Source organism: Haemorhous mexicanus, chromosome 22, assembly GCF_027477595.1.
Source record: "Haemorhous mexicanus isolate bHaeMex1 chromosome 22, bHaeMex1.pri, whole genome shotgun sequence".
In the NCBI taxonomy this organism is placed as follows: domain Eukaryota; kingdom Metazoa; phylum Chordata; class Aves; order Passeriformes; family Fringillidae; genus Haemorhous; species Haemorhous mexicanus.
In genome coordinates, this window is record NC_082362.1 from 9,375,522 (window position 1) to 9,402,857 (window position 27,336).

A 27,336-nucleotide genomic window follows, 5' to 3' on the forward strand; every position below is an offset into this window, starting at 1 on the left:
CTTTCCGCATACCGGGTCAGCCCCGGCTGCGCCGCCGGTGCGGGGCCAGCGCGGAGCCACCTCGGCGGAGCGGGGAGCGGAGCCACGGGGGCGGGGGGCGGCGGCAGAGGCCCCCGCCGGTCTCCGCGGGGGCGGCGGGCCGGGAAGGGGGGAGAGGCCGGGGGAGCCCGGCGGCGGCCGCCTTACGACAGATCCTGGAGAGCGGATCGCGGTGGGGCGCGCCCCGCCCGCCGCTCCGCGCACAGCCGCGCACAGCCGCGCACGGCCGCGCAGCGCCGACGGGGCGGCCGCCGGAAGCGCGGCCCGGCGGAGAGCTGCGGGCGGCGGCGAGGCCCCGAGCGGCGACCTCCAGCGCGGGTGAGTCGCTCCCAGCCCTCGCCCCCCACCCTGCCGGCAGCCGCCCCGACCGGGAGCGGGGGGGTTCCGCCCGCAGCTCCGCGCCCGCGGCCGAGGCGCAGAGCCCCAGGCCCCGCCGTCGAGGCGCGTCGGGTCCGCGGCCGGGGGCCGGCGCGGCGGTGCCCGGCCGGAGGGGCTGTTTACCCGGGCGGGGGAGGCAGATAAGAAGGAGGGGGGACACTCCGGGGCTGTTTGCTGAAGGATTAGGGCCGGTCCCGCCGAGCCGGGGCCCGGGGGGGGCGGCGGGCGCGGTGGGTGTCCCCTCGGAGAGGCCGGTTTGGAGATCTGCGCTGATTAACTGAGGGCCGCGGTGGCTGAAGAGGGCCCTGGCGCCAGGCGGCTGAGCCCTCACAATAAAGACCCGTCTCTTGTCACTTCATATTTACCCCCAAATCTTCAAAAAGCGCCCTGCCATCCTTCCAAGGCTCCTGCCCCCGCCGCCTGCGCTGCGACCAGGCGGGACGGGGGGGTGGCGGCCGGCCCACTCCTCTGGCCCCCGGCCTGTCCCCCCCTCGTCCCCGGGCCTTCCCGCTCCGCGGACGCGCAGCGAGGCGCGGCCGCAGCAGCTCGGAGCCCTCGTGGTCCCGTGTCGCTGCTCCCCGCGCAGGGTGGGATGCGGGTACCCTCAGGTGTCCCCTTCCCATCCCGACTTCTCCTCTCTATTCTTCCGCCCCGGTTCATCCTGCTGGCAGCGACCCCGGCCCGCAGCCCCCGGCGGAGCCCCATCCCCATCCCGGGGGATCTCGCTGCCGATCTCCACCTGCCCCGCGTCCCGCGGCAGGTTCACCTCTGCCCGCACCGCGCTCGGCCCCGCACCGCGCCCGAGGGGGGGGTCCCGCTGACCATTGAACGGGCAACGGGGACTGAAATTTAAACCCAATTTGGACTTTGCTTCCTCGCCGCCGTGGAAAACTGCTGACGGCAGCTTTGGCAAAAGTGGGGCTTGCTTGTGGGTTTTTTTTTTTTCCAATTTCCCCCCCATCCCACAAGGAAAAAGTGGAGCCTTTCATTGCCTCGGGGAGAATCTCCCCACGCCAGGACGTTTCTCCCGCGGACACCTCGCTCTCTGCTCCGGGGGAAGACGCGAGGCCCGGTCCTTCTGGGCCTGGAGCAGCCGTGTCCCCGCGGGGAAAGGTCGCCTGTCCTCCTGGCCACTGGCCGGCACCCCGCCCGCGCCCCCGCACCGCTGTAACGCCGCAGGCGGCCTCGCCTGCAGAATAAAACCGATCCAGAACAGCCTCGACTCCCGACCTTCCGTAGCGACGGCCGCCGGCGGGGCTGCGGGGATGGGGGGCTAACGGGGACCGGGGGCCAACGGGGACCGGGGTACCCACTGCGCTGCCATCCCTCGCGGCCCCGGACACGAGCCAGGAGCCTGCGCCCATGGACGGGCGTGCCCGCGCATCGCCCGTCGGTGACCGGGCACTGGGCAGGGAGAGAGGAGGCACCGGCCTCGCTTCCCGTCCCGAGGGCAGCTGTGCCCCGGGGCCGGGGCCGAGGACTGTTCCCGCGCAGTCCCCTGCCAGGGAAGGTGTTCCAACCTGCCCCAGGGTGCTGCAGCGCTCGGGGCCGTCGTGCCTGACTCCTGGGAGCCGTCCCGGTCTCCCGCGGGCCCGGTCCCAAATCCCCGGGCCGGGCGTATGGAGACCGGGCTTGTCCCGTGGATTCGTCCCGGGATCCGTCCCGGTCCAGCCCGGGGAAACCGTCCCGTCGGGCCGCCCCCGCCCCCCACCCGCCCCGCATCGCGGCCCCGCTCGCTCTTCCCCTTTCATCTCTGCCCATCTCCACTCATCATCCCTTTTCTATTTTTAGCCGGTAGACTTAGGCCTTGGCGCCAGGCCGTTTAAGACCTGTCAAAGTCCTTCATATTTCCCTCATGTCACATGGACCTTTCGCTCTCTTCCCCGCGCCATGCGAGGGCCGTAATTTGGATCTGTGAGCTGGTGAGCAAATGCAATTTGCTCTTCTCCATCGCTGTGTTGTCTCCGTGACCCCAGCCAGCAGGACGGCTGGTGTCCTGTCCGGGGCACTTACACAAATTGCGGGTGATTGATGAAAAATAACAATTCTCACAAGCAGCCCAGCCTCCGCCTTCCCCTCCTCCCGGCTCCACCGGTCTGCGGCGACCCCGCGCCCCGGGGAGCGCTCCCCCCGACGGGTGCACCAGGCAAAAGGGGTTTTCTTGTGCCCAGGGCGACCCGTCGCCCCCCCATCCTCGGCAGTGATGCCATGGCAAGAGGAGACCCCCGGGCCCCTGGGGAGGGCGGCCCGGCTGCTCGCACCTTCCCACATGGGGGTAGAAACAGGCCGTGGAATGGGGGGAAGGACACGGTGCCACAGGGCTGGGCTCCGCTCTCCTTCCCCGGGAGCAGCCGGACAGACAGACCTGGGGACGTCAGAAACTCCCCGAGCGAAGCCGCAGGTGCGGGGTGAGGGAGCTTCCTCCGTCCCGAAGGAAACCGGGTCCTCCAAGCCGCGGGGCGCGTCCCCCGGTCCGACCTGGTCCTACAGCCTCAGCTGGGCCGTGGGGCCGGCGGGGAGGAGGCGAGGGCGGCTCCGCAGCCCAGCAGCTCCGCAGCCCCTTTTCTCCGCTCCACCGAGGGAGAAAAAGAACTCCACGTGTGACGGAACTGTCCTCGTTTGATCTCACCCACCTGCGCCGAGGACACCCCTCCTTTCCTTCTCCCCTGGCACCCTTCGGCGGGGTGGGAATCCCCTTAGCCCCGGGAGATCCCGGGAAAACGACTCCGCTCCCCCGCCGTGCCCCGGTGCCCGCCGGAGGGGACGGGGAGGGGCCGCCGGGCACCGGGGCCCCGCTGATGCCCTTTTCTCGACAGCTGCCGAGAGAGATGCTCGCTCTGACACCAGCCTCGGCACCGCCACCCTGCTTTTCCTCCGGCTGCGCGGCTGCGGAGCTGCCCGGCCCTTGGGTGCTCAGGGAACCCCGCGGAGCCCCGCCAGCGCGGCAGCCCCCGGGCCGCTCCCCCCAGATCCCCCTGCCCTCAGACTGTTTAGATTTCTCTCCAGCTTTAAAGAAAATATTTCCAGTAATCCAGATTTCTGGAAAATAACAACATGCGGGGAGACGCAGACACAAACGCCGCTGAAGTTTATCCAGAGTTTGAACAATTTATAAACACATTTCCCAGCCTGTTTGGCAGGGCGGGCGGCGAGTGACCCCGGCCCGGCCGGGAGGAGACACACGCATCCTCCATCCTCCCGTTACACCGAGCCACTTTGAGCTGTGAACCTGCACTTAATTGAATTTTAAATTATTTTATTATTGTTTTTGAGTTACGGAGCGCTCTTCCTGCGCGGGGGCGGAGTGACCCCCTCCAGCCCCGCGCCCCCGGGGCTCTCCACGTCGGGGCGCGGCGCCCAGCCCGCACCGAGCCCGCTGCCTTAAAAGGAGACGGGAGCCCCGGTCCGGGCAGTGCCAGAGCGAGGGGACCCGCCTGGAACCCGGGCTGGCACCGAGGATGGGGACAGGAACGGGTGCGGGGATGGGGATGGAGGGGCGCGGTGGGGGATCGCGCAAATCCTTCTGTTTAAAAAACTTCCATTTGAGAAAGTGTGTCACATCCCGGCGCGGGCGCGTAATCCCGGGCTAATGGCATTATCGCCGCCTCATCGCCGTCATGGGATGGGGCCGGGGGCGAGCACCCCCCGCCCGCCGCCACGCGTGACCGCGGCTCGGTTCTGCCGGGAAACGGAGCCGCAGACCCGCCCCGCTCCGTCGGGACGCTCCTTGCCGGGAGCCCGGGCTCGGTGTCGCTGCTCCTCCCGGGTCCCCTGGTCCCTTCGGGGGCTCTCTCTATCGGCTCCTATCGATAATCGGGGTCCCGCTGTCCCCTGGTCCCCTCGGGGCCCTATCGGCTCTATCGGCTCCTATCGATAATCGGGGTCCCGCTGTCTGCCCGCGTTCCCCGAGCGGAGCCGGTCTCGGGAGGGACGAGCCGGGGCTCCTCTCTCAAATCCAACAGCTCCAGCAAACGGCGTTATTTGATAGAATGATGCCGTTGGGGTCCTCCCTCTGCTCCCTCTCTGGATTAACAGCGAGGATTTGGGGTCGTTGTGCTGCAGTGCCGGAGCGGCCGGGTAGAGGTTGCCCGACTGCTGCAGCCTGAGACGTCCCGGAGAACAGGGAAAAGCGACAGAATCGGCGGTTCTGGGAGCAGAGAAAAAAAAATCACTGGGTGCTCCACGCACGATGCAACCTCCCCAGTCGGCCAAAAAGTCCCCTTCTAGGAGGGGACCCTGCGTGTACCTGGGCAACAAAATCCTTGAGGACAGGGGACATCCCGATTTCTCTCCCTTGCTGGTTTTAATTTTCAGACAGTTCCTGGTGGGTTTCCCCTCCCATTGCCTCTGAAAGGTGGGAAGGTGCACAGGGCAGCCCCCAGCCCCACGAGGGTCACTCAGCCCTCCTGGTCCCCAGAATCCCATTTCTCCCTGTTTGGGGCCAGGAGTTTGGCAGAAGTTGGAGGATCAAAGGAAGGATGAGTGAGCCGGCCCTGCGTGGGCAGAGCTGACAGGGTCTCACATCTTGGCCTGTTTGCTTCAGACGGGATCTGGGAACTTGTCTGGAATCACATCTGAAGCAGGATCTGACGCCGCTGGTCCCACGTCACGTGAGTTGTGGTTTTGGTCTAGGTTTGACTTTTAGAATTGCAGAAAATCACTGTCTCGTGTTTATTGGAGAGAGCATTTCACTGGCCAAAGAATAAAACCAGCCAGAATAAATCATGAGCTGGTCCTGGGCAGGAGTAACACTTTTCATTGCATCTCTCCCTTTCCTGGGTGTTTCACCATGGACAAATTCGAGGCACACCAGCACTGCAGGGAAGGGCCAACTCTCATAATCTTGATTTACATTTCCTCCAAAACCCAGTGCTCCTCCAAGCCAGCGGCAGAGAGAGGGAACATGCCCCTGCAGGCAGGACAGGCTCTTCCCATCTTTCAGTTCTTAAAACCAATCTGAAAACTCCAACTGCTCTGGGGCAAGGCCTCGCCTCAGCCCTGCATCCAGCCCCATTCCCGGGCACCTCTGCACTTAATTTAATTTCCTCATTGCCCAGATTTTTCCTCACTTCTCTGTAGGTGCTGGGCTCTTGCACTGACGATCCTGGGGAATTTGGGGATTTTGGCACGGGCAGACATGCCGAAACCCTCAAGCCCCTCTTTTCCAGCCTCCCAGCTCCTCGCCCACAGGAGCTCGGCGGTGCTGGCAGATTGCTCTCCAGGGCGTGCTTTCCATGGATACCTCAACTCAGGCAGCACCAAATAACAAGTAAATAACAGCCCGACGCCGGGCTGCCGGCACAAAGCAAGCAATTGCCCTTCCCGCAGGTCACTAATCTCTTGACACATGGTCTTTGAGACCTGGGCCACGGGGAGGGAGGCTGAAAGGGAAGAAAAGATAGTGGGGACAATGGCGGGGCCGCCGGCTGGCTAATAACCCTTCTCCCAGCTTTGTCTGGGGACACTCAGAGCGGCGCTGGGACCAATTCATCCCCGCAGACAAAACCCCGCTGCTGCCTCCGCCGCGGTGCCCGGGAGGGTCCCGGCTCACCGGGCTGAGTGCAAGGCTGGAGCTGCTGCAGGTATTAATCGCCCCCATTTTGTGGCCAGCAGTAATTCCCCCTTGTGTTTTCCCCTCCACGCTGAAAACAAACCCTTCACTTGATCCGTTTGTCCTCTCCAGTTGCCATCTGTCTTCCACCCTTCAAATCTCACCTTAAAAACAGTGCCTCTTGAGCAAATCCTCCCCGCCAGCCCCGCGTGCCGTCTCGCCCGGCGCGGGCCTGACACTCCAAGCGCTCATTGAAGTGAAGGGGATTTGAGAGCGCGCAGGACACGCCGGGATTAAGGCCACAGATTGTGCTCCCCGGGCTGCGGCTCTGCCTGCCTGCGCCTCTGCTCCCTCCCCTTGGCCTCAGCAAGGTGGCCCGTGCGTGGGCAGCCCCATCCCCTGCCCTCCAGGTACCGGTGGGATGCAGGGAAGCGCCTGAGCCGGCCCTCCTGGGCGCCTCCTGCTTCCTCTGCAGGTGGGGGAAGCCGAGGAGGTCACACCCTGTGCCCTGCCGAGGAGGCACGAGGGGCTTCACACACGGGGCTGCTGTTTGTACAGATGTGCAGGTGCTGTCCCACCTCACGGCATCCCATCCCATCCCATCCCATCCCATCCCATCCCATCCCATCCCATCCCATCCCATCCCATCCCATCCCATCCCATCCCATCCCATCCCATCCCACCCAGGGGCAGCATCTGCGGGGCGGCCCCTCCGAGCCGTGAATCACCCGCACATCAAAGCGCCGGCAGCGCAGCACTCGCAGCCCCGGCAGCCGCTCCGAGAGGACAGTGCCTGTGCAGATGTTCAGCAGCAGCTTTTCTCAATTACAGAGAGCAGCAGAATTTACCAGAAAACCCAGGGAAAGGAAGGGAAAGAGTCCTGGCCAGTGGAGGGCCAGAGCAGAGCTCACACATCCCTGGAAGCCTCAGAGCAGCACATCTCCCTGTGCCTCCATTTTAGGTCCAGTTATTATATTTAATTACCTCACACTCCCCTCCAGCCCTTGCTGTGGTGGGGCTCACCTGCTCCCATCAAAATCTTGCTCCTCTTTAGGAAAACCCCTCCTTGCTGGGCTTCACGGGCCCTGAGGGGAGCTCAGAACTCTGATCCAAGCTTTTGGAGCTGGTGAGATTCCTCCTGGAAAATCAACCCACAGCAAAGCTGATGGTGTGACCCACAGCAGGGTGACACATGGTGGTTTTTGGCTGAGCCTGGCAAGGGCAGCCCTGATCCTGCCCAGCTCCCACGGACACTGTGGACTACCAGGAGCAGGAGTCTCACAGTCTTGGCCAGTCACCCGGGCAGGACAATGGCATCACTGCCACATGACAGCTGGACTTTCCCCTTTCGACAGCAAAAAGAGCAAAATTCAATGTACCTTGGGAGGTGGCTGCAGCAAAAAGAGCAAAATTCAATGTACCTTGGAGGTGGCTGCAGTGTGGGCACCCTGGCATGGGAGCAGAGGCAGTGGGATGTGCCTGGCCGTTCCACTGGAGGTCGTGGGATGGGGAGTGGGGTACAGGGCCAGCTCCTCACCCCCGGCTGCAGGTGCTCTCTCTGGTTTTCTGCTTGAACCAAGCTGCTGCTCTGAACGTGGTTCACAGCCTCCAGCCCACAGCAGACCCTTGCCAAATCCTCTCCCCAGGCTGCTCAGGAAGGAATGCACTCGCCCATCGCTCCCTTCTCATCCCAGCAGAGTCTCCTCCTCCCTGGGGGATGCAGAGGTGCTGTGCTCCCTCCAGAGCACATCAGGATGTCCCTGCTCCCACAACCCCACCTTGAAGGGAAAATACAGTCGGTTCTCTCCCTGTCCTTCTTCCCATGGCCCCACGAGCTGGCACTTCCCTCCTCTCCAGAAAAGTGTCCTGAGGGAGAGGGGCTGGATGGGAGTGGGATTAATGCTCAGCTGCCACACGGGCAGTGGCATCACCTTTTAATAATGTCCTGTAATAATATTGTAAATACTCACTGGGAAATAATTATATCCTATAAAAGAAGCAGCAGCCTGTGGTTTGAGCCAGGACTGGTTAGCAATACTTGTTTCTATTAAAGAGACGTTTCACGTCTCGTTTATAGATTAGATTTTAACCTGACGACCTTTTAACATTGTATTAAATTAGAAATTAACTTTGTGCGGGTGCTCACCGTATAACTGACCCACTGATAGGCTGAGTGCTAGGGAATTTTTCAGATACCTTTCAGACCACAAAGTTCCCAAGAAAATTCAGAGCCTCCTCCTTGATCTAGACCAGGGCTTTGCTATTAATTAGTATTTCTGATCAGGTGGCAGGAATGCTTTCCTTGGAGGGGGAGCTGCCAGGGAGCAGCATCCCTGCCTGGTGCCCATCCCCAGGGATGTGATGGAGGGAAGGAGATGGAGGTGACAGGGAATGCTGCAAGCCCCTGACCCTGCTGCCATTATTTTAGCATAATTTCCTGCAGCAGAAACTCCCGAGAAAGGCAAAAATTCAGCCTGGGAACTCACTGACAGATGCACAGCTTCAAGTGACATCTGAGCCCAGGGAGGGGTGGTGGCAATCGATGGGACAGTGTCAATGCCCAGGCACAGCCAGGAGTGTCCCCAAGGCCGGGGGGACATGGGGCATGCCCAGCAGTGCCCTGGACAGAGCTGAAGGAGCCGGGGGCAGCCGGGGGGGACAGGGATGTCCCTGCCGTGCCCCTGCTCCAGCCCCGGCGCTGGGGACTCGCAGCCCGCCCGTCCTGCCCTTCGCTCCCACCGGGCAAAGAATCTGTGGGATAACTGAAACCTGTCCCCAGCACGGGCCGGAGGGGACAAACCCGGCGACATCAGCCAGAGGAGGTCTCACCTGTCGGGCTGGGAGGACTCCGGAGCCCAAATTCACACCGGGGTTCACTGAATGTCCCGGGACAGCGGGAGACTGAACTGCCCCCGTTCTCCACCGCGGGAGCGAGGGATGCTCTGCCCGGCTGGGCGGGGCAGGGACAGGTGACAGGGGACAGGTGACAGGTGAGGGGCACAGCTGAACCTCTCACCCCTTCCCTTCCCCATTCTGCTCCCAGCAGCTCGGAGAGGGACTCCTGCCGTCCCCGGGACAGGCGCTGCCGCAGACAAATGCTTGTCCCGGTGCCTTTTCCATCTGTGAAACAGGCCAAGCAGTGGATCCAATTATTTTTTTCCTAGCACACAAGCCACTAATCATTTATTGCATTAAAAAAAAAACCAAAAAAACACCAAAAAAAAACCACCAACCCTTGTCTCCGCAACTTTTGTTCCCGTTTTATCCAATTAAAGCTCAGGGAAAAAAAAAAAAGTTTCGTTTTCTCCTTTTTGCAATCACAAAGACCCGATCTCAGCCCCATTGACTCGCTAATTGTAAGCACTCAAATGGTCGGGTTTAAAGTTACACTTAGCAGCTGTGAAACATTAGGGTGAAGTGATTACAACCTACTGGAGGATACCGAACATTTTTACAATATCTCAGGAGCACAAGGGAAAGACAACAGGAAATGGCGCAAACTTTCCTACCCTGCACAGCAACAAGCCAGAGCGAAGGAGTGAGAAAATAAATGTAGAGACGTGGCGCAGACGTGGTTTGGATGCTCAAAAAGTTACTGAGGAAGCCCTGGTGAGAGCACCATGGATTTACCCCCGGAGGACGGGGAGCAGCGTGCAGGGGTTTCACAGGGTGCAAAGTGTGCTTGCCAAACTCTGCTCTGGGTTCTCTGCTGAGGAAGGAGGATGGAGATCCTGGCAGGATTTTGCCCTTGGCCAGTCCTTTGCCTTGTCCCAGCAAATATTCTGGGCCTGGGGAATGCTGCTCAGGGCAGGACAAACCAGAGTTTGTCCCCTCAGAGGGACAGGATGGGGTTTGCCTGGGCTGGGGCTCAGCAGGGCTCAGCATCCCCAGCAAAGCCACCAAACCCTGAGCTCCACGTGCTCTGCAAAGCACCAGGAAACCTGGTGGTCACACCCAGGCCCTGGACTGCTCCTGAGATCTGATTTCATTGAACTCCAAGCTGTCACGATGGAAAACCACTGAGTTCCCACTCCTTTTCAAGCAGCCCAAGGTCCCCCTCCCACGATTTCAGCCTGCTACACGCGTGTGTGTATCACAGAAATGAGGGCAGGATAAGAAAGCAATATTTCATGTTAATTCATGAAATCTGAACTCAACTTTTAATAGAAGAGCCCCACTTTATGCCCAGAGTGATATACAGTCTGCCCCACTTTAAATGAGATGTTTTGCCTTTTGAACTCAGCAGGAGCCCTCTGCTTACAACTACTGGAAAGAGTTTAAAAACCTGCAAGTCCCCGTGTCTCTTGGGCTCTTTGGTTTATATCATGGCACAACATTCTTGCTGGGCTGCCAGCTGCTGTGCTTGAGAACCTGGCGTGTCAGAAACTCACCTGGAGAATTTCCACCGCGGCAGGAGCCGCTCGCCCGAAATCCTGCAAAGACCACGAGCCTCTGGTTGCTTTTAAGTGGGGTTTGGATCAAGTTCCTAGACTGAAAACCTGGTTCTGGTAGAGCCAGGGGTGAACCTCCCTTAAGAGAAGCTTCTGGACTTACCAAGGAACAGAAATGTTCTCTCCTGGTGCCTGGAAACGAGTTCTCGTTTGGCTGCTGAGGCTGAGGAGGAGGAAGGGCACCCAGCTGCAGTGGGGGCTTTTAGGGCCATGGGTGGGAGCAGGAGTGTGGTGTGAGTGAAGAACACAGTGCAGGGATGTGCTGCATTAAACAGAGTTACTAATGAATCAGATCCTACATGAATGAAATCCTATAAAATTATCATTCAATCAGACCCTACAGACCTTGGGGTTAGTGATAATTCAGACCTCATGGAGTTATCAATGAATCAGATCCTATACAGTCATCACTGCAACACACTCAGTTTTCTCTGGCTCACAGAGGAGCTGGAACTCAGTGGTTATTCTGCTGGGTCATCTGTGAAAGTATCAAATTAAAGTTAAATTAGCCACCTCATGGCAATGCTTGTTATTTTTTTTTTAGGCTCCAGTCTTTCTTAACAGTTTGGCTACAGGGCTATCAACAGCAGAGAATTTAGGACATTCTTTTCAATGAACCAGACTGAAAATATTTTGGTACAGCCCCAGTTTGTAGGGTTTTTTTGAATCTCTTCCCCCCCACTTTAAACAAAACATCCTGATTCAAAGGAGCTTCTTGCAGACTGGGAATTTCCACATGGCCATATTGCAGCACTTATAAAAAGTGATTTAATGCCTGCCAACAACAAATACATTTGCAATGACACCACTCCGTGTTATGTGCTATCCCACTCTGTGTGCTCAGCCAGAAGCAGCCAGGCTGTCCCAGGCAGGAGGGAGAGGAGCCTCCTTCCTTCCTCCAGGAGAACTTTGTCCCTTTCCCCGCTCCTTGGAAAGCCTGAAAGGAAACAAGCATCACGGTGACAACACAATCCCTTCTGTATGTGCTAATCTGGATTTTGTTTGAACTTTTGGAGCTGACCTTGGCTTGAACTGTGTTAAAAGCCCTGACTGGTGTGGACTGACTTGACCCTGCGGTCCCGTTTGTCCGCGGTGCCAGCCCTGCCCTCAGCCCTGTACTTCAAGCCTTTATTTTACAGACAAAAAGGAACATAACATTACAGCAGATATAGCCAGCAGGCCGGAGCTGCAAGTACTTACTTAGAGGCAAAACTCTCCTCTGATTTCATCCCAAGGAAGTTATTTTTTTGCTTGAGAAGAGACTGACTGAAAACCAAGCAAGAAACTGAAATTATTGCTGTAAACTCTCGCTTTTTATTAGCGGTTTCCAAGCCTGAAGAAAACAAAACCTTCTGAGTGGCTGTGTTACAGTCAAAAGCAAAAAAACAAAAACAAAACCAACCCAAACCAAGCCCAGGACTGAACTGGGTGTTTGGGGATGGAATAGGAAGAGGGTGGTTGGTTCTGCATCCCTTGGTGTGGCTGGCTGGAGCTGTAAGATTTGTGGGTTTAGATAGTTTCCTCTCCCTGCCATGACTCAAACGGCTTCTATTAAAAACAAGTAGTGGGAAGGAAATTTCATAAGCTGACAGCCCCATCTCCCTCTGCTCCTAGACACAAGTTGGCTGAGATGTAGGAATTTGTGTGGTTATGATGTGTGAGCCCAGAACTGTTTTATCAGCAGGGTTATGCAGTGCTAGCTCTGACTGTGCACGTTCAGGAGGGTGCAGAGGCTCAGGCTGTTCTGCACAGCCTCTGGTCCATGATCCTACAGCAGAATGGATGGAAATGGGGGCCTCTGCCTCCTGCACCTGGTCCTTGTCCACTGAAATCAGTGGGGTGAAGAAACAGGGCCCCAAGCAGAGCAGGGAGCTGGGTGCTGGTTTGCAGAGGAGCCAGGTAGGTGCAAGGCACACCACCTAAATACCTTTTTTTTAAAAATCCTGTCTGTGCACACGAGGACAAGGAAATGGGGAGGCAAAACCATGCTAGACTGGCTGCATAACAGCCACTGATGGCTTTAATTAAAGCCCTCAAGTCAGTAAATACACACAGAGTCTGGTCCTGGGAGATACACAAAGCCCACAGTCAGCCCAGTAACACTCCATGAACATTGCCATTTAAGCAGTTTCTTGTTTAACTTAGATTTATTCAATGACACATGCATTTCTGGACAGATAATCTGAGTTCCAATGAACAACTTTTATAACCAAATATGAGAAATCCGTGACTGCAATTAGTCAATTAAGTACATTTCTAAAATACATGACTAGAAGAAAATCGGAGCGAGAGAGGGAATTCTTCCAAAGAACAAAAAGGAACATTTCCATTGGTAATACTCCTGGCATCGATGAGTATCAGAGGGGAAGAAGGGCAGCAAGGAGACACGATGAGGAAGGAATAACATCATCAACCCTGTCCACAGAAAGTCCTCCAGTTTCCAGTCTCTCCAGTTCATCCAATAATGCTCGGCACTTTCACAAATGGTGAGAGCTCCTCTGACTGACAGAGATTCATCTCTCAGCACGAAAAAAGCAGAGAACAGTTGTGAAACCTTGTGCTTGACCCAAGATGGCTTAGGAGAATTTCTCCTCACCCAACCTCTTCCTGAAGACAGCAAGAAAAGAAGCTGCAGAGCTATCAGGACTGAAGATGGAGCCTCTTCGTATTGCACAGGAACACAGAGTCAAGATTTCATGAGGATGCTTCAGGAAGGTTTAAGAGTCGTCAATATTCATCAGGGTAACGAGAACCATCCCGGGAGCCGGCAGGTGACAGACACAGCGGGATTGATGGGGGGAGAGGCTCCTTCCCCTGGCTGGACGTGTCCCTGAGGGCGGCGGCTTTAGGGGAATCCCGTGGGGAACAGGCTCAGCGGCTGGTTCTCGTTAGTCGGCAGGGGGGAGCGGTAGCCGTCGAAGTTGCGGGGGATGCTGCCGCTGGTGGAGCCCGAGCTGTTACTGAGCGTCTCTATGCTTCCCTCTCGCTGAAGCTCTGCAAGGGAGAGAGAGCAGCTCCTGGTTAGTGTTTGGGATAAAGCCCCGGAGTCGTCAGACAGATGCTTTACTGACAAATCCCTTTGTTGTTGCATTGCTCTAACATTTGCTCATCGTCCTTTCCTGGGCTGGTTTGGGAATGGCTCCTGAGGAACGCCAGCTCCTGGTTCCACTTCTCTCCAGCTGGGCTCCCAGCTCAGCTGAGCCACAGATGGAGACATTACCTGCTGCCCTTCCCTGGCAGGACGGGCCAGGGGTCCGAGGTGGGGATCTCAGGGCTGAACTGAGCAGGGTATGAAGGGGACAAGTGCAGACAATGGAAAATCTTTCATTGGCAGAGTGTGCACCAGCAGTGCATCACCACTGCCATTCCCCACCTTGGGAACACCAGGACTTCCCACAGCCCTTCATCCTGCCCGAATGGACGTGAACAACTCAGCTTTTTCACCTCAAAGAGAAAACATCCCCTTTCCTCAGCCGTGCCCCAAAGCAAAAGAGAAAGCAGCCTGGCTGTGGCTCTCCCTCTCCTGGTCACACCCGCCCAGCCATCCCCTCTCTGACCTCCAGGAGCCTTCAGTGCTCCCTAATCTCCCAGCAGGAGGATTTCTGTGTGTGCAGGGCATGGTTTCCAGCCCTGGCCTCTCTGTGAGCCACTTGAACCCTGCAGTGGACTCGGTGGCCACGTGCAGCACCCCCCTGGCAGCACTCAGCAGGGACGGGAGGCAGAGCCCCAGGGATGGCACAGGAATCCTCCCCCAGGGTGACAGTGGTGACAGGAGACAAGAAATCCTCTGGGGAGTTGTGATGTGAGACCCCGAGCAGGGCTGGTCTGGGCAGCCTGGGCTGGAGGGGATGGGGTGAGGACAGGAGTTCTGGGCAAATTCCTCTGCTGCCAAGGGGGAAAGAGGAGCTGGAGGGGCTGCAGGAGAGCTGGAGAAGGACTTTTTATAAGGGCACAGAGTAACAGGACAAGGAGGAATGGCTTTAAATGGGAAGAGAAGTTTAGATGGGATACTGGAAATGGTTGTTCCCTGCGAGGGAGGTGAGACACTGGAACAGAGAAACTGTGGCTGCCCCATCCCTGGAAATCCTCAAGGTCAGGATGGATGGGGGATAGTGGGAGGGGTCCCTGCCCATGGCAGGGGTGCCATGAGCTGAGCTTTAAGGTCCCTTCCCACCCAAACCTTTCTCTGGTTCGATGTAAGACTTGTCTGGGGTGGAAAGGAGCCTCAGGAGCTGCAGGGGCAGTGCCTGCTCTGCTCTCTGCTGAACATTCCTGCACCTCCACTGCCCCACCTGGGGTATTTAACCCCCTGAAAACACCACAGCAGCCCTTTGCCTCAGTGGGACTCTGGTAAGGACAGGTCTATACCAAAGTGCAGGGAACAGCAAGAAGTCAGCTTCTCCCTAAACCAAAAGGCATCCCAGCCCAGCATCCTCTGGCACTGCCCTGCTCCCCTCAGCAGCCCTGCCCACACCTGGCAGTGAGGGCTGTGGGATTTAATCCCTCATCCTGGAGGTAACCTGTAAAGAGATAATCTGCCCAGGATACAAGGAAAACAAATCAGCAGGAAGCTGATCACCCCGAAAGCAGGGCTGGTAATGACCTCAGCTGCATTCATCACCATTTCTTGCCAGTATCTGCTGAAGGAATGTCCATGTCTAAACCTCTTCATTTTCCTCACATCCTCACTCTCCCATGAGTCCAGGAAGTAAAACCAGTAATTTAAATCAGAAATGAGTGGCGTATCCCACACTAATACTGTGCTTATCCTGTCTGATTTGGGGCTTTCATCTCCCTCAGCACACAGCTGGCTTTGCTTAAAGGTCCCACGTCAGAGCTGGGGATGCTGGGCAGTGGTGCTGGGCTCCCCAATCCCCAGCACGGCTCCTCCCGGGGTGATTCCACTCTCTTTTCCACCTAGAACTGATTTCCAGGCAAAGTGTTTCCAGCAGGACAAGGGAGAGGGACAGAGAGAGGAGCTCTGTTCTCCTGGGGCTGCTGTTTCTGTCCCTGGGGTTGAGCTCCTGCCCTCCCTCAGTGCCTGGTGTGGGACCCTGTGCCCTGCCCGGGTGGGATTTGGGGGGGTTTGGGTTTTCCTGGGGTCTGCAGGGTTCCTGCAGCTGGCAGCTCCTGTCACCTCTGCGGGGCCTGCCAGGGGGTGGCACTGCAGAGACTGATGCCAGCCAGGGAAAAGGCAGGCACCAGAAACCAGGGATGCAGAGCCTGCAGGGAGGGAGGGAGGGAGGGAGGGAGTCCTGTCCTGGCTGTGCCCCACAGCTCCGAGCTGTCCTGAGCTCCCCTTGCAGCTGCCAGGCAGGAAAACCTGACCATTCCTGATGGGGAGGGACAAAAAACAGGGGCAGGAGGGACAGGAGGGGATTTCCCAGCCCAATCTAGGTTAGGGGGTGTCAGGCTAAAACCCCACATGCAAGCTGCCATCCCTGGGCACACACTCCCCACGGAACACGAGTCCCAGAGCTCTCACACAGCCCAGCTCTCACTCTGGAACTAATTACCCAGCCAGGCAGACGAGCAGTGTACTCTGATACCCGAGGAAGCCCTGGAAAAGTGCTTGGCTGCCACAGGGAGCTCTGCCGTGCTCAGGAAATTGGGCTCTTGCCCTCACCCTGGCTAGCTCTCCAGCACGGCTGGGTCACACGAGGGGGGCAATTAGCCATGACATGGTCACCAGGGACCACCTGCCCACACAGCTGACCCCAGCACCACAGGCAGCACGTCTGCCTCTGCTCCCCCAAATTGCTCTCTTTCTTTAATAAAAAATAATAATACTAAAAAATCCAGTGTATATTATTATTATTGTTCATCCCAGCCCTTAGAGCAGACTGGGGCAGAGCAGAGGAACATCAATGAGATTCCCATGGGAAGCACAGACAAGACTGGGAATGGCTCCATGGCATGGGGACACCCTTCCTGTGGCAGAGGGAAAACTGCAGGACAGTTTCTCATAGGTCTGGACAGACCAAGGGAGTGCAGGAGCTGCAGGGTGGGGCTGCTGGGTGTCAGGAGAGACAGGTCCCCAAAGCCACCCTGGGATGGGACAGCCAAAGGACCTGATGTCACACAGTCAGAGCACTGACATCCTCCGTGCTGGGAAAACACAGAACAGGAGAAATCCCCATGGAAGGAGGGGAGTGGGTGGCAGGAGAGCCCAGAGCAGCAGATGAGGGAGCAGCAGCACTCCAGGGCTGCCCAGGCAGTGATTCCCTTCCCTCTGGTGGAGTTAGGCCAGCAATGGACTTGGCCCCAGCAAGTCTGAGGGTTATTGTATCTGCATTCCCCCATGCATACACTGTCGAGATGTATTAACTTCCTTAAATGTACCAGTAAAACAACCTCTTATGATACACTTTAATGAACTTGTACAGTAGCCAACAAATTGTGCATCATATAAAACCCATTCGGCCTTATAGACTCCCTGGCTATTTTGTAATAACTGCAATTTGCTTCTGCTGAAGCAAGATAACCAGGGTTGAGAAGTCAGGCTTTGCAGAAACCTAAATATTTGATTTGGGGGGGAGTGGGTGGGAGAAGGAAGAAAGGGGCCTCTGGGAGCTATTTATGGGGTCAAAATAACATGAGACCTGCTCTTCTTGTAGCGTTTCCACCATCAAGGAAATGAAATACTGTGAGAAGACCAGCACTTGCATTATTTTGGCCCCATAAATGGCTCCCTGAGGCTTTCAGAAGCCCGTGAAAAACAAACACAAATACAAATAAATGCTAATACTGGAAACGTAAATACTAAAACCTGCCCATGTCCCCGGAGGAAACGACTCACAAAGTCCTGCCTGCCCTAAAAAAAAAAAAAAGAAAAAAAAAAGGGAAGAAAAGTGAAGGAGCTGGAACATCTGCTGAAGCCATGAGGAGAAAGTCACTTCAGGGGAGCTGGGAACAGCCCTGCCTGCGCTTTTGACAGTAACAGTAATGGGCACTGCTGGCATCACCCAGGGTCCCAGAGAAACGGGATTTTCAGGGCACACACACACACTTCCCACCGTGCTGGAGGCAGCAGCAGCAGTGAAAATCCTCGTGGCTGCTGGTGTGGGATGGCAAGTGGCCATGCTGAGTGCCTGGCCCAGCCATCCCCTCTCATGGCACAGCTCTGGGGCAGCACTGGGGCATCAGAGGAGCTGGGAGCAGATGTTGGCTACTCCAGCCTGGCATGGCTGCTCCAGCCTGGCATGGCTGCTCCAGCCTGGCATGGCTGCCCTGCACTGTGGAGGGTGTTCCATGAGGAACTGGCAAGGAAACCTTGCAGGAATCATTTCTCTGTGCTGATACTCCTGGCTGCCATGCTGCAGCCAGCCTGTGCTGTGCCTCACTCTTCTGCCCCAGCCACGCTGCTCTCCTGAGCTGGCTGCCGAGGTGGAGGGAGGAGGAGGAGGAGGAGGAGGAGGAGGAGGAAGAGGAGGAGGAGCTGCTCTGGGGACAGCCTGGGGTCTGCAGGTCTGGGAGAGCAGTGCTGCTCGAGGTCCAGCTGCACCCTCCATTCCAGAAAGCTCCAGGAACTGTCAAAGGAGCCCATCAAATCCAAGGTACAAAGGCCTGCCAAGCCTAAATGTGAAACCATTTTATAGGGCACATTAATTCAATGCCTGAAGAAAATCTATATGGGGCTCTTTTGCCCGGAACACTCATAAATTATGCTGCCTTTCCTAGCCCTGCTCTCCTGTAGTGGTCCACTCGAAGCCCTGGTATCTCCTTTATGTCCACTCAAAAATCTCCTCTCCAGTGCATTATTATTTCTTCTAATGGTTTTTCCTTTCTCTCTGTTTGCCTTCCCCTCTTTAAGCCCGGCTGCAAAATATCCCAAATCATTTGCTGGAGGAGCTGACCCTTTCCTCTTACCTACGGAGGGGCTGCCCGGGATAAGTGATACAATGACAGCAGCCTGATGTGTCAGGGCAGCGGGGAAGCGGCAGCAACTCTGAATACAAGAATTATTCTTCATCATCTCAAACTGTCACAACACATTACCCTCAAAGCCTCAGCTCGCTGAAGGAGTGACCCTGCACTGAATGGGAGAGTGCTCGGGGAAAGAACTAATTGTAGCCTCTTTTCACACGTCAGTCACTTTTCACAGCACCAAGCCTTTCAAGCTCAACTAATGTCAAGTTCCCTTTTCCTTTTGCTGGGCTGAGTATTTCTGATTTTTAAGGATGGCATTTTTAAAGGAACAAGGTCTCTGGTGAGGGATGAGGCCAGGGAGGGGAGGGAAGGAAGCGTCGGAGCGAGCACGCATCAGAAAGTCTATCAGACTCGTTAGGAATTAGACAATTAACAAGTGGGAATGCAGGAAGTGGGGTAATGGCCAGCAGAGCTCGAATCTCCTCGATTTCATTTCTGTCATTCACAGCAATTATTCTGGAGAACTTTTCAGGCTCTGCCGTGAGGGGGAATGCGCTCGGCCCCTTCCCGAAATGAGGATGTGGGACAGGAATTTTCCAGGGCTGGGGCAGAGACACAAGGTGCTGCTCACCAAACCCACCTCTCCTCATCCACGGGGGCTTCTGAACAAACAGCTAAAAGGCAAAAATTCTCTTTTTGGAACCACAGACAATTCCCTTTCCTTTTGGAGGAGATTCCCTGCCGAGAGAGCTCTGGGAATGCCAGCCTGGTCCATGATCTGGGGCAGGCACACACAAGGGCCCTTCATGGCTCCTTGTCTTTGACTGAAATCCTGACAGATTCTGTGGCAAGGACTATTTTTTCACCCTCACATTTACACAATGCCCGTCATAGGGGACTTGCAGAACCGACTGGGGCTTCCCGAGTGTTATTTATTAACTGTAATGAATAATAATTATGGAGCTTCTGCCATCTGGATTCTCACTCAAAAGGGCCCTATTTAAAGGGAACGCTAAAAGGCAATTTGTATTAACACAATGGAAGTCTTGAGGATCTCTTAAACTGTTTGTAATTTACACAACGCTCCCCAGTGAATGGGTGAGTTAAACATTTTAATTTCCCTGATTGCTGCTGAAGGGAGCGGGATGTGCTCCCCCCAGGAGCTCCCACGGGCACTTGCACACGGAAAGGCTCCATCTCTCAGGATTCAGACAACATCTCCCAAACTCTGCTGGGTGCTTCTGGCACTATTTCTGCAGGAAACGTTCACTCTGAGCATCATCACCGTGCCCAGGGCAGCAGGAGCTGCTGCTGGGACACCCAAGGTGGAGAAGAGCTCAAGAGCTGATGCGGGGTGGGAAACCACCCTGGGATGAGGAAATATCAGGGTACTGGGAAATTACATCAATTACATTGCTGCTACTGCACTTGGAGGTTTTTCTTGAGTATTTCCCTTTTTTTTTTTTTTTTTATGAGATGCAATTATGCTAACGAGGGAGCTCTAATTATAATCCATCTCCAGCACCACTGCTGGCTGCTCGGAGCGAGGGGCTCCAGCCCTGCTGGCAGCTCTGGGGATCTGCTGGCAGGGAGGGCACTGCACCCCCAGGGGGGCACTGCACCCCCAGGGAACCTGTGCTTTTGGGGATTTGGATGAACAAAAATCCTTAATATTCAATTGCAGTGAAAGGAAAGCACTGAGTCCTCATTAAAAACCTTAATTTTCCGAGTTGGTTTTGATTTGAGATGGATGAAATTTCTGGGCAAATGTGTGTTGTGCCTTTCCAGAGGGAGCACAGGCAAAAAGTCACTGCCCAGTTTTATATATTGCTATGATTACAATTTCAGCTCATTATGATAGTGTTCCAAAGTCAGTTAAAGCTGCTCTCTGCCCCAAGCCTTGTTCACCTGCACTGGCAGCACAGTGGGACTGACTTCCTGCCATGCTCTGGGGGACAGCCTGACACACCTGCTCCTCAGAAATGTTTCTTTCTCATAAACTCAGCAGTTTCACAAAAGAGATTTTAAACTCTTTTCAGATGAGGAAATAAAAAAAAAAACCCCAAACTGTGTCATCTGAGCATTGAAAATCAATTCCTGTGTTAAAACTGTCTCATCCTGTCACAACCTGAAAGATGTTGAGATGCCACAAAAGCACCTCCATTAAATTTGCAAGTAAAGAAGACTGGGAAACACTGCCTGAGCAACTTCTGTGAAATCAGGATTCAGTGGCCTATGTAAAATATCAGTTACTGTCAAAGTGCCTTACAGTAACTCCAGTGCTGAATGCACCCAGAGCTGGCTCATGCCATGCACTTGGAGATGAAAGCTGGCACCCTGGAACAAAGGTGGCAGGATCCAGCAAGGAGATGAGGAGGAAGGAGAGATCCAGGGGAATGGAGACAGAGCCTGTTAACAGATCAGAGTCCCTCTGAGAGCCCAAATCTCATTTCTAGTGCCTGATTTCACTGCAGGGATGCCAAACAATTCAACACTTGCAAAACAGGGAGGGCAGCTGAGCTTACAGGAATGTCCAGGTCTGCTTCAGTACGTAGAGATCAGTGAGAAAAGGACAAAACATCTTGCAAGAACTTCTGAACAGGTTGTTTACTCCTTTAAAAAGAGCACCCAGAAAGCTCCACGTGAGCTGAGCCCATGGAGTAGGAGACCCAAGACTCTGGCATCTGGCCAGACTTGACTCTGAGCATTTTATGGAAGGTTAAAAGTGCACCAGATAAAGGACTGGTATTTAGAGGGAGAATATTCTTCAAGATAGGCACTTTCACAATGACTTCCAGGGCTTTTAAAAAATAATCTCAAGTTTCCTAGAGCTGTATATTTTTGTAAAGAGGTTTAGGATGTTTTCCTACATAAATGGCTCTTCAGAAGGATGAGTTGCCCATTTCAGCCAGCCAGAGATTTTTGAAATCTCAAAAGCTATGACAGTCAAATAGAAAATAATTTCTGTAGCCCATCACATCCTGCAAGCCTACAACTCCTTGTGCAAGATTGACAGATGAGGTTTTTGAATGAATATCCAGAGGTGCTTGGGTTCAAAGGAATTCTCCCTTACCCCATCCTGAAAGTTTCACTGTGCTGCTACTCCAAGTTCCTGTAAGATACCCTGTGTGGAATACATGATCTCCTGTGCCAGCCAGCATGTGGGGACAAGTTTTTGAATGCATTTAGGCAGAGCTATCTTGCATCTTTGGTTACGCAAGCAGCACATCTGTGTATATCAGACCAAAAGCATTTGCAGAGAAAACACTGTATTAAAATTCCTGGGTTTGGGCTCTCATTCCCAGGGTTATGGGAGTGCCTTGGATTGCTCAACACTGACCCCTCTGTCAGCCTCTGCTCCACGAAGGAAATTACAAATCCAAAGTAAAATGCATGTTTGTGACACCTACCACGTCCTGCACCCACTGAACTCTGGGGATATTGCTCAGAAATGCTGGAGGCAATGCTCCTATTCCTGGAACATCTTCTATCCAGAGCAGGTGTGGATCTGAGCATCCCTCTTCCCTCCAGAGCTGGAGCCACTCGAGTCTCAGGACACAGATTGTGTCCCAGAGGTAAGGACAGGGATGGCCAGGAGCCCTCAGGCAGTGCTGGGGGTCCCTCCTCCTCCTCCCTGGGCTCAGCCAAACAGTTCCAGAGAAAAAGCTGGGTAAGGAAAAGCTGCCTGAAGGTCAAACCCACAAACCTGGTGATGACCTCGGGGTCTGAGCAGTGACTGCTGACACTCTGCATGAGAATTTCACACCTGACCCTCCAAAGTTCAGTTCCTTTCCCATCTAAGACCTAATTCTCTCGTCTCTGTGATGCCACTCAGCATTTGGCCTCCTGAAAGGCAGGAAGAGAGCCCTGGGGTGGACTCAGTGCTCAGAGTGCCTCTGTGCAGCTCCCACATGTGCTGTCTGTGCTCTGACACACATGCACTGCTGAGCTGATTTTAAAAGTATAGGATTACAAAGCAAAGCCATTCTGGCACAACTTCTAGTGCTTCTGACACAAAGTGGCCTTTTGGGCCAGTGAGAGGCTCTGGGCTGCTCCCCTGGTGCAGATTGATGCTGAGGAGGAAGCTAGACCAGACTGGAATTTGGGTTTGATTCAAAGGAAAAGTTAAAAAGTTTGGGGGGGAGCAGATGCTCAGCTGGTCCAAATCAGGAGAGTTTTGCTGAAACTCACGAAATGATGTCACCACAGCCTCAGCCCTGGCTGCTCATCTAAACAGTTCAAGGCTCTTGAGCTGGGAGAGCTCAGGTGGAGTTCAGGACCAGTCTCCTCCTCCCACTCCCCTGGCAGTAGTTCAGTGTCACAGCAGCTCCAAACCCACCCAAACCATCCTAGCTCCAAATGCAATTTATTTAGTCTGTTCACTCAATTTTTTTAACAGATGATGTTGACATGGCTGCTTCAAGCAGACCAGCTTTGTAAACACAGCCCTAATTTTATAAAGCACTCAGAGCTTGCAGCCATTCCCTTAAAATCACAGCTCTACCCTGACTGAGTGTTAGCCCAGCCTGGAAAAACACCAGCCCAGTCCTGTGGGCTCTCTCTCCTGCAGGGCTGCTTGAGGCTCTCAATCTTATCTATCTATATCTATATCTATATCTATATCTATATCTAATCTATATCTAATCAATATCTCTATAAAAATAATATATTTAGAAATAGTATATATAAAATCACATATATAATATACATAATCACATATAAATTTAAAAATATAGAATTATATATATATATATATATATATATATATATATATATATATTAAAAATCTCTCTTATTTATATAGCTCCAAATTCTGATGTTACACATAAATATGAAAGAGCCTTGAGAAAAATGGCACTCAAAGCTTAATTTGCCCCTTTGTTAATGGAGCTGTTGAACACAGCAATTCACATTTGTGCTCCTGAAACCAGAAGGCAGCTGGAAATAGTAAATGCAATGTTTTTGCTTTTTGAAAGTCATATTTTAAAAATTGTTCCAAGCATTGATTCTATTACACTCCATCTTTGTAGCTGCACTCCTACAAACGTGTGGATGAGCTGCAGCTGGTGGAGGAGCTGGTGGAAGGTAACTCTGTGTGAAACCTGAAAAACCTAATGGCAAACCAAGGCATTCCTCTGGTCACATCCCCCAGAAAATGCAATTTCAATCATGGCTCTGCCTTGTATTTAGGCACCTGGCAGTGAAGTTCACAGAACTACCTGCTCATGTTGTGCTCTGCTGCAGATTTTCTGCTCCCATTTTGGTGGGTGACCAGCCACATTTCCAAAAGGTAAACCAAAGAGACAACACAGTCCTGGCATGATTTAATCTAAAGAGTTTTTTACAGAGGGTGTGGAGAAAAGTAGCTCTGAGTAGAGGACAAAAAGCACCCCAAATTTTACATTAGGGGTCTGTCCCTGCACAATTCACCTCCCACTGCTCCTCCCTGGCTGCAGGTGAGGGAGGAAGGCTGCAAGGTTAATTTGGCTCTTGAGTTGTGCTTCCAAATGTCATTTCTACCTGACAAGGTGGGAGCACCCAGCAGGAACAGCTGTGGCACGTGGGAACAGATGGGAGATGCCAGCCATGGGAATGCTGTGCTCTGCCTGAGGAGAATTCCAGCACAGCAACACGTCCAAGCCTCCTCCACCACACAGGGCATTGGAATCTTTTTAGGGAAATGCCACCATTTCCATGCCACCCACCCCACCCAGGGCTCTCCACCCCCAGCCCCTCTGGCTCCTGGATCCCCTGTTATGCCACTGAGCTGGAGCAGAGGCAGCAGGGCAGCTCCTGCCTGCAGCCTTCCCACAAAAAACATCTTTGGAAAGGGTCAGAGAAGTGATACTGACCCTTTGTCTTACACAACACCATCAAGTTTTGGTGTAAACACTGAGTTCATGTGTTGGGCACTTACTGAGAAAGTCAGTGACCAAGGGAACAACAAATAAATATCCCAAACAAGTAAATAAACAAATAAAAGAAGATGGTGTTTTAGCTGTGGGGGTCTTTTTGGAAAATGGTATGAAAGGGGTCACACAGAAAAAGGCAGCAGGCAGTTCATGGGCTGGGGTGGGCTCAGGGAGGTGACACGCCACCAGCCAGCATCAGCAGCTCCCAAATTTAGGATCGTTCCACAACAGCAGACAGTTGCTCCTAAAATTCCCCCCTGCCTGCATGGAAGGCTAATTCCCCCTGCCCAGGGTGCAGGATAGATGGAAGGGAAGCTGCCCCTGCCTGTGGTGGGAAATGCCTTGGAGGGTCTGAGGAACACAGACAAAGCCAGAGAGCACCAAGTGCTGCCCCCTCCATGGAAGGACAGCACTGAAAAGCAGAACAGAAGCAGCAGGAGTGGGGGAAAGCTGTTTACTGTTTTAGCAGTTTTGACTCTTTTTATAAGCTGCCTCACGTGTCCCCAAGCATAAACCCACCAGTGATGTCACTTCAGAGGGCACCAGCAGAAACACAGAAAAAGCAGCTGCTCTATCATCTTTCTGTCTTTGTGTTTTGCCTCAACATCCTTTTCACTCTCTGTGAACAGACAACTTTCACACAGCCCCATTTTTACTGAAAGAATCTCCCTTTTGGAGGCTCAGCTACCTGCATGAACATCTGCAGGGGGCTGAACACATTCCCCTTTTATGGGGAAGCTTCAAACAGGGTTTCTTCATTTTCAAAATGCTTCCAACCAATTTGTCATTTTCCTTCCTCTTCATTTTTTTTTTTTTTTTTTGGTCAGTGGATGGTGCACACACAATATTGAGCAATAATAACCAGAGGAGGATGAAAACTGCAGCTTGAGAAGGAGCTCAGGATATGATTCCTCCTCACCGGATGCCTGGAAGATGTCACTGAAATTCTCTCTCCCTTAGTGCAACCCGTGTGGAGCCAATATGAACTCCCAGCAAAGTGCTTAAAACCCCATTATTTATAATAACTGTTAAATGATGAGACATTGTTTACCCAGATTGGAAGATAAATTCTCACTTACAGAATGCTCGCCTGACCGTCCTGAACGTCATCTGGTTTTTATTTAAATGCAAAATGAAATTAGGCTCCCAATAACACAGCAGAAGAATTCAATAAGATGGGGCTTTTCACTTACAGTTTAATATTAACATTTTCCCATAAATGTTAATGAATAAAAGTCTACTGTTTTATATATTATCCATGGTGGGGAGACAGCAGGCTAGGAATGGGAGGAAAGCTAATCTTTTCATACCACAAATTAGGATATATCCTTCAAGGAGGACTAAGTGTTCCCAGCACTGCCAGGGACCTGGCCACAACCCTCCTTCCTCTGGGGGCAGCCACCAGAGCTGATCCCACAGGGATGCTCCTGGGAGTCTCCACTGATCACTGAGATCCTCCCCCAGCCAAAATCCCTTTGGCTTTGTTCCTCATTTTCCCTGGCCCTCTCTTTGTGCTGTGAACACCAAACATCCAACACCATCACTGCCCAGCAAAGTCCTGATGCTCTCAGACTCCAGCACGGAGAACAAGGCAGGATTATTGGGAAAACCAGGTGACTCTGTGTGTGATATCCTGTTAGAGAAGGGGGCAGGGGTGGTGGGAGGTGAGGGCACAGCTGCAGGCCACAGCCCAGGGACAGGGAATGATCCAGCATCCAAAGGGAGAAGCACCAGGAGCAGATCCTGTGCTGGCAGAGGGGCTGAGAGGACTGGAAGCTGCAGGGCCACAGGGTTGGCTCACACTGCAACCTTTGCATTGCCTTGGCTCTTGACTTCCCATTTACTGCAGAGGGTTTGCTGTGTTAATGTCTATTTTGCTGTTTGGTGACTCATACTTCACCCTACCTCTCTAATAAGTGTTCATTTAACAGTTTGACTGCTTAACAATTTATTGCACAAATGGGTTTCCATTCCACAGCCTGCTCTCCCCTCTCCCCTGGAGAGGGCAATGCATAGTTTATGAGAGCTCTCTGATGGCCTGTGCTGCACATCCCAAAAATCAGCAAAAACTCAACGGCTCTCTGGGGCTGCTGGGCTTGGGAGGAGGCACAGGAACTGTCTTGTCTTTATTCTGCCACCACCTCAGCAGCTGCAAGAGGTTTTGGCTCACAAAACAGCTGTAAAAATACCAGTCCTGGTTCAAATGCTGGGACCCGAGGGCTCTTATACTTACTGAGGGAGATATGCTTGCCATAAGTCATATCCTACACAAAAACACCATAGAAAGACTCCTAAAAGGGATGACAAGGTAATTACAGGAATTACAGACAGAAAAATCCCGTTGTCTCCTGCCCCCTTCCCAGTGTGGGACCGCTCGGTGTGGGGCAGGCTTCAGGCCTCAGACTTTTAAAGGGAAGATTTCATAAACACTGAGAAATGTTTCTAAATATTTAGAAAACCCAAAAGAACAGATTTCCAAGCCAAGCTGTGCAAACAGAAAATGAATTTAGAAAACCTGTTAAAAACCCAACAGCTTTTGCATGCACTCAAACATATCTGGGGAGCAGGAATCACCTGGTGGGCAGGATGCTGCCAGCAGAGCTGGGAGGATGCTCAGCCCTGGTGGAACACCTACCATGGCTCTCCTCTTGCTGCCCCTGGAATCACCAGCAGAAGCCTCAAGGATGCAAAAAGCTCCATGCTTTAGGAGGGACTCAGCAGACAATTAAATGTGAGCAAAGCCAAGCCAGACAGGACAGAGCTTTGAATTTTCCTGTGAAATTCTGGAGTGCTGCAGTTCATTAGGAGGAAAAACCACAACCCCAAGCAAAGCAAAAAAACCCAACGTTGCAGCAAATCTCCAAGGAAAAAAGGGAACTGTGTCTCTGCTCACTGCTTTTGAGACAAAGCACTGGAAGAAAAATGTCCAGTTCCAATAATGTCATAACCTGATTACAGCCTGACCAGAAGAGCTGAAACACTTGCAGAACAATGAGTAAGAAATTAAGTTTTAAATGGAGTGCTGGCCCTATCTCGTGTCACTTCTTTATGTTCCAGTGGAAAGGACAGTGCTGAGCTCATTTCATATCGAGCAGAGTGAGATGCCTGGATGCAGACACCATTTAGTCATCTCCCA

General features: G+C 53.7%; 1 protein-coding gene across 6 annotated transcripts in view; it reads right to left on the reverse strand.

Moving 5' to 3' along the window:
* Positions 1 to 12,547: 12,547 nt before the first annotated feature.
* Positions 12,548 to 27,336, reverse strand: part of BCAS3 (BCAS3 microtubule associated cell migration factor) — a 298,303-nt gene continuing 283,514 nt past the window's right edge. For 4 of the 6 annotated variants that reach the window (XM_059865710.1, XM_059865709.1, XM_059865714.1 and 1 more), the window contains one exon: positions 12,548 to 13,413. In XM_059865710.1, coding sequence (XP_059721693.1) covers positions 13,265 to 13,413 — 149 coding nt within the window. In that variant the 3' untranslated portion in view covers positions 12,548 to 13,264. The remainder of the gene's footprint in view (positions 13,414 to 27,336) is intronic. The other 2 variants (XR_009489142.1, XM_059865713.1) reach the window with 1 other exon arrangement.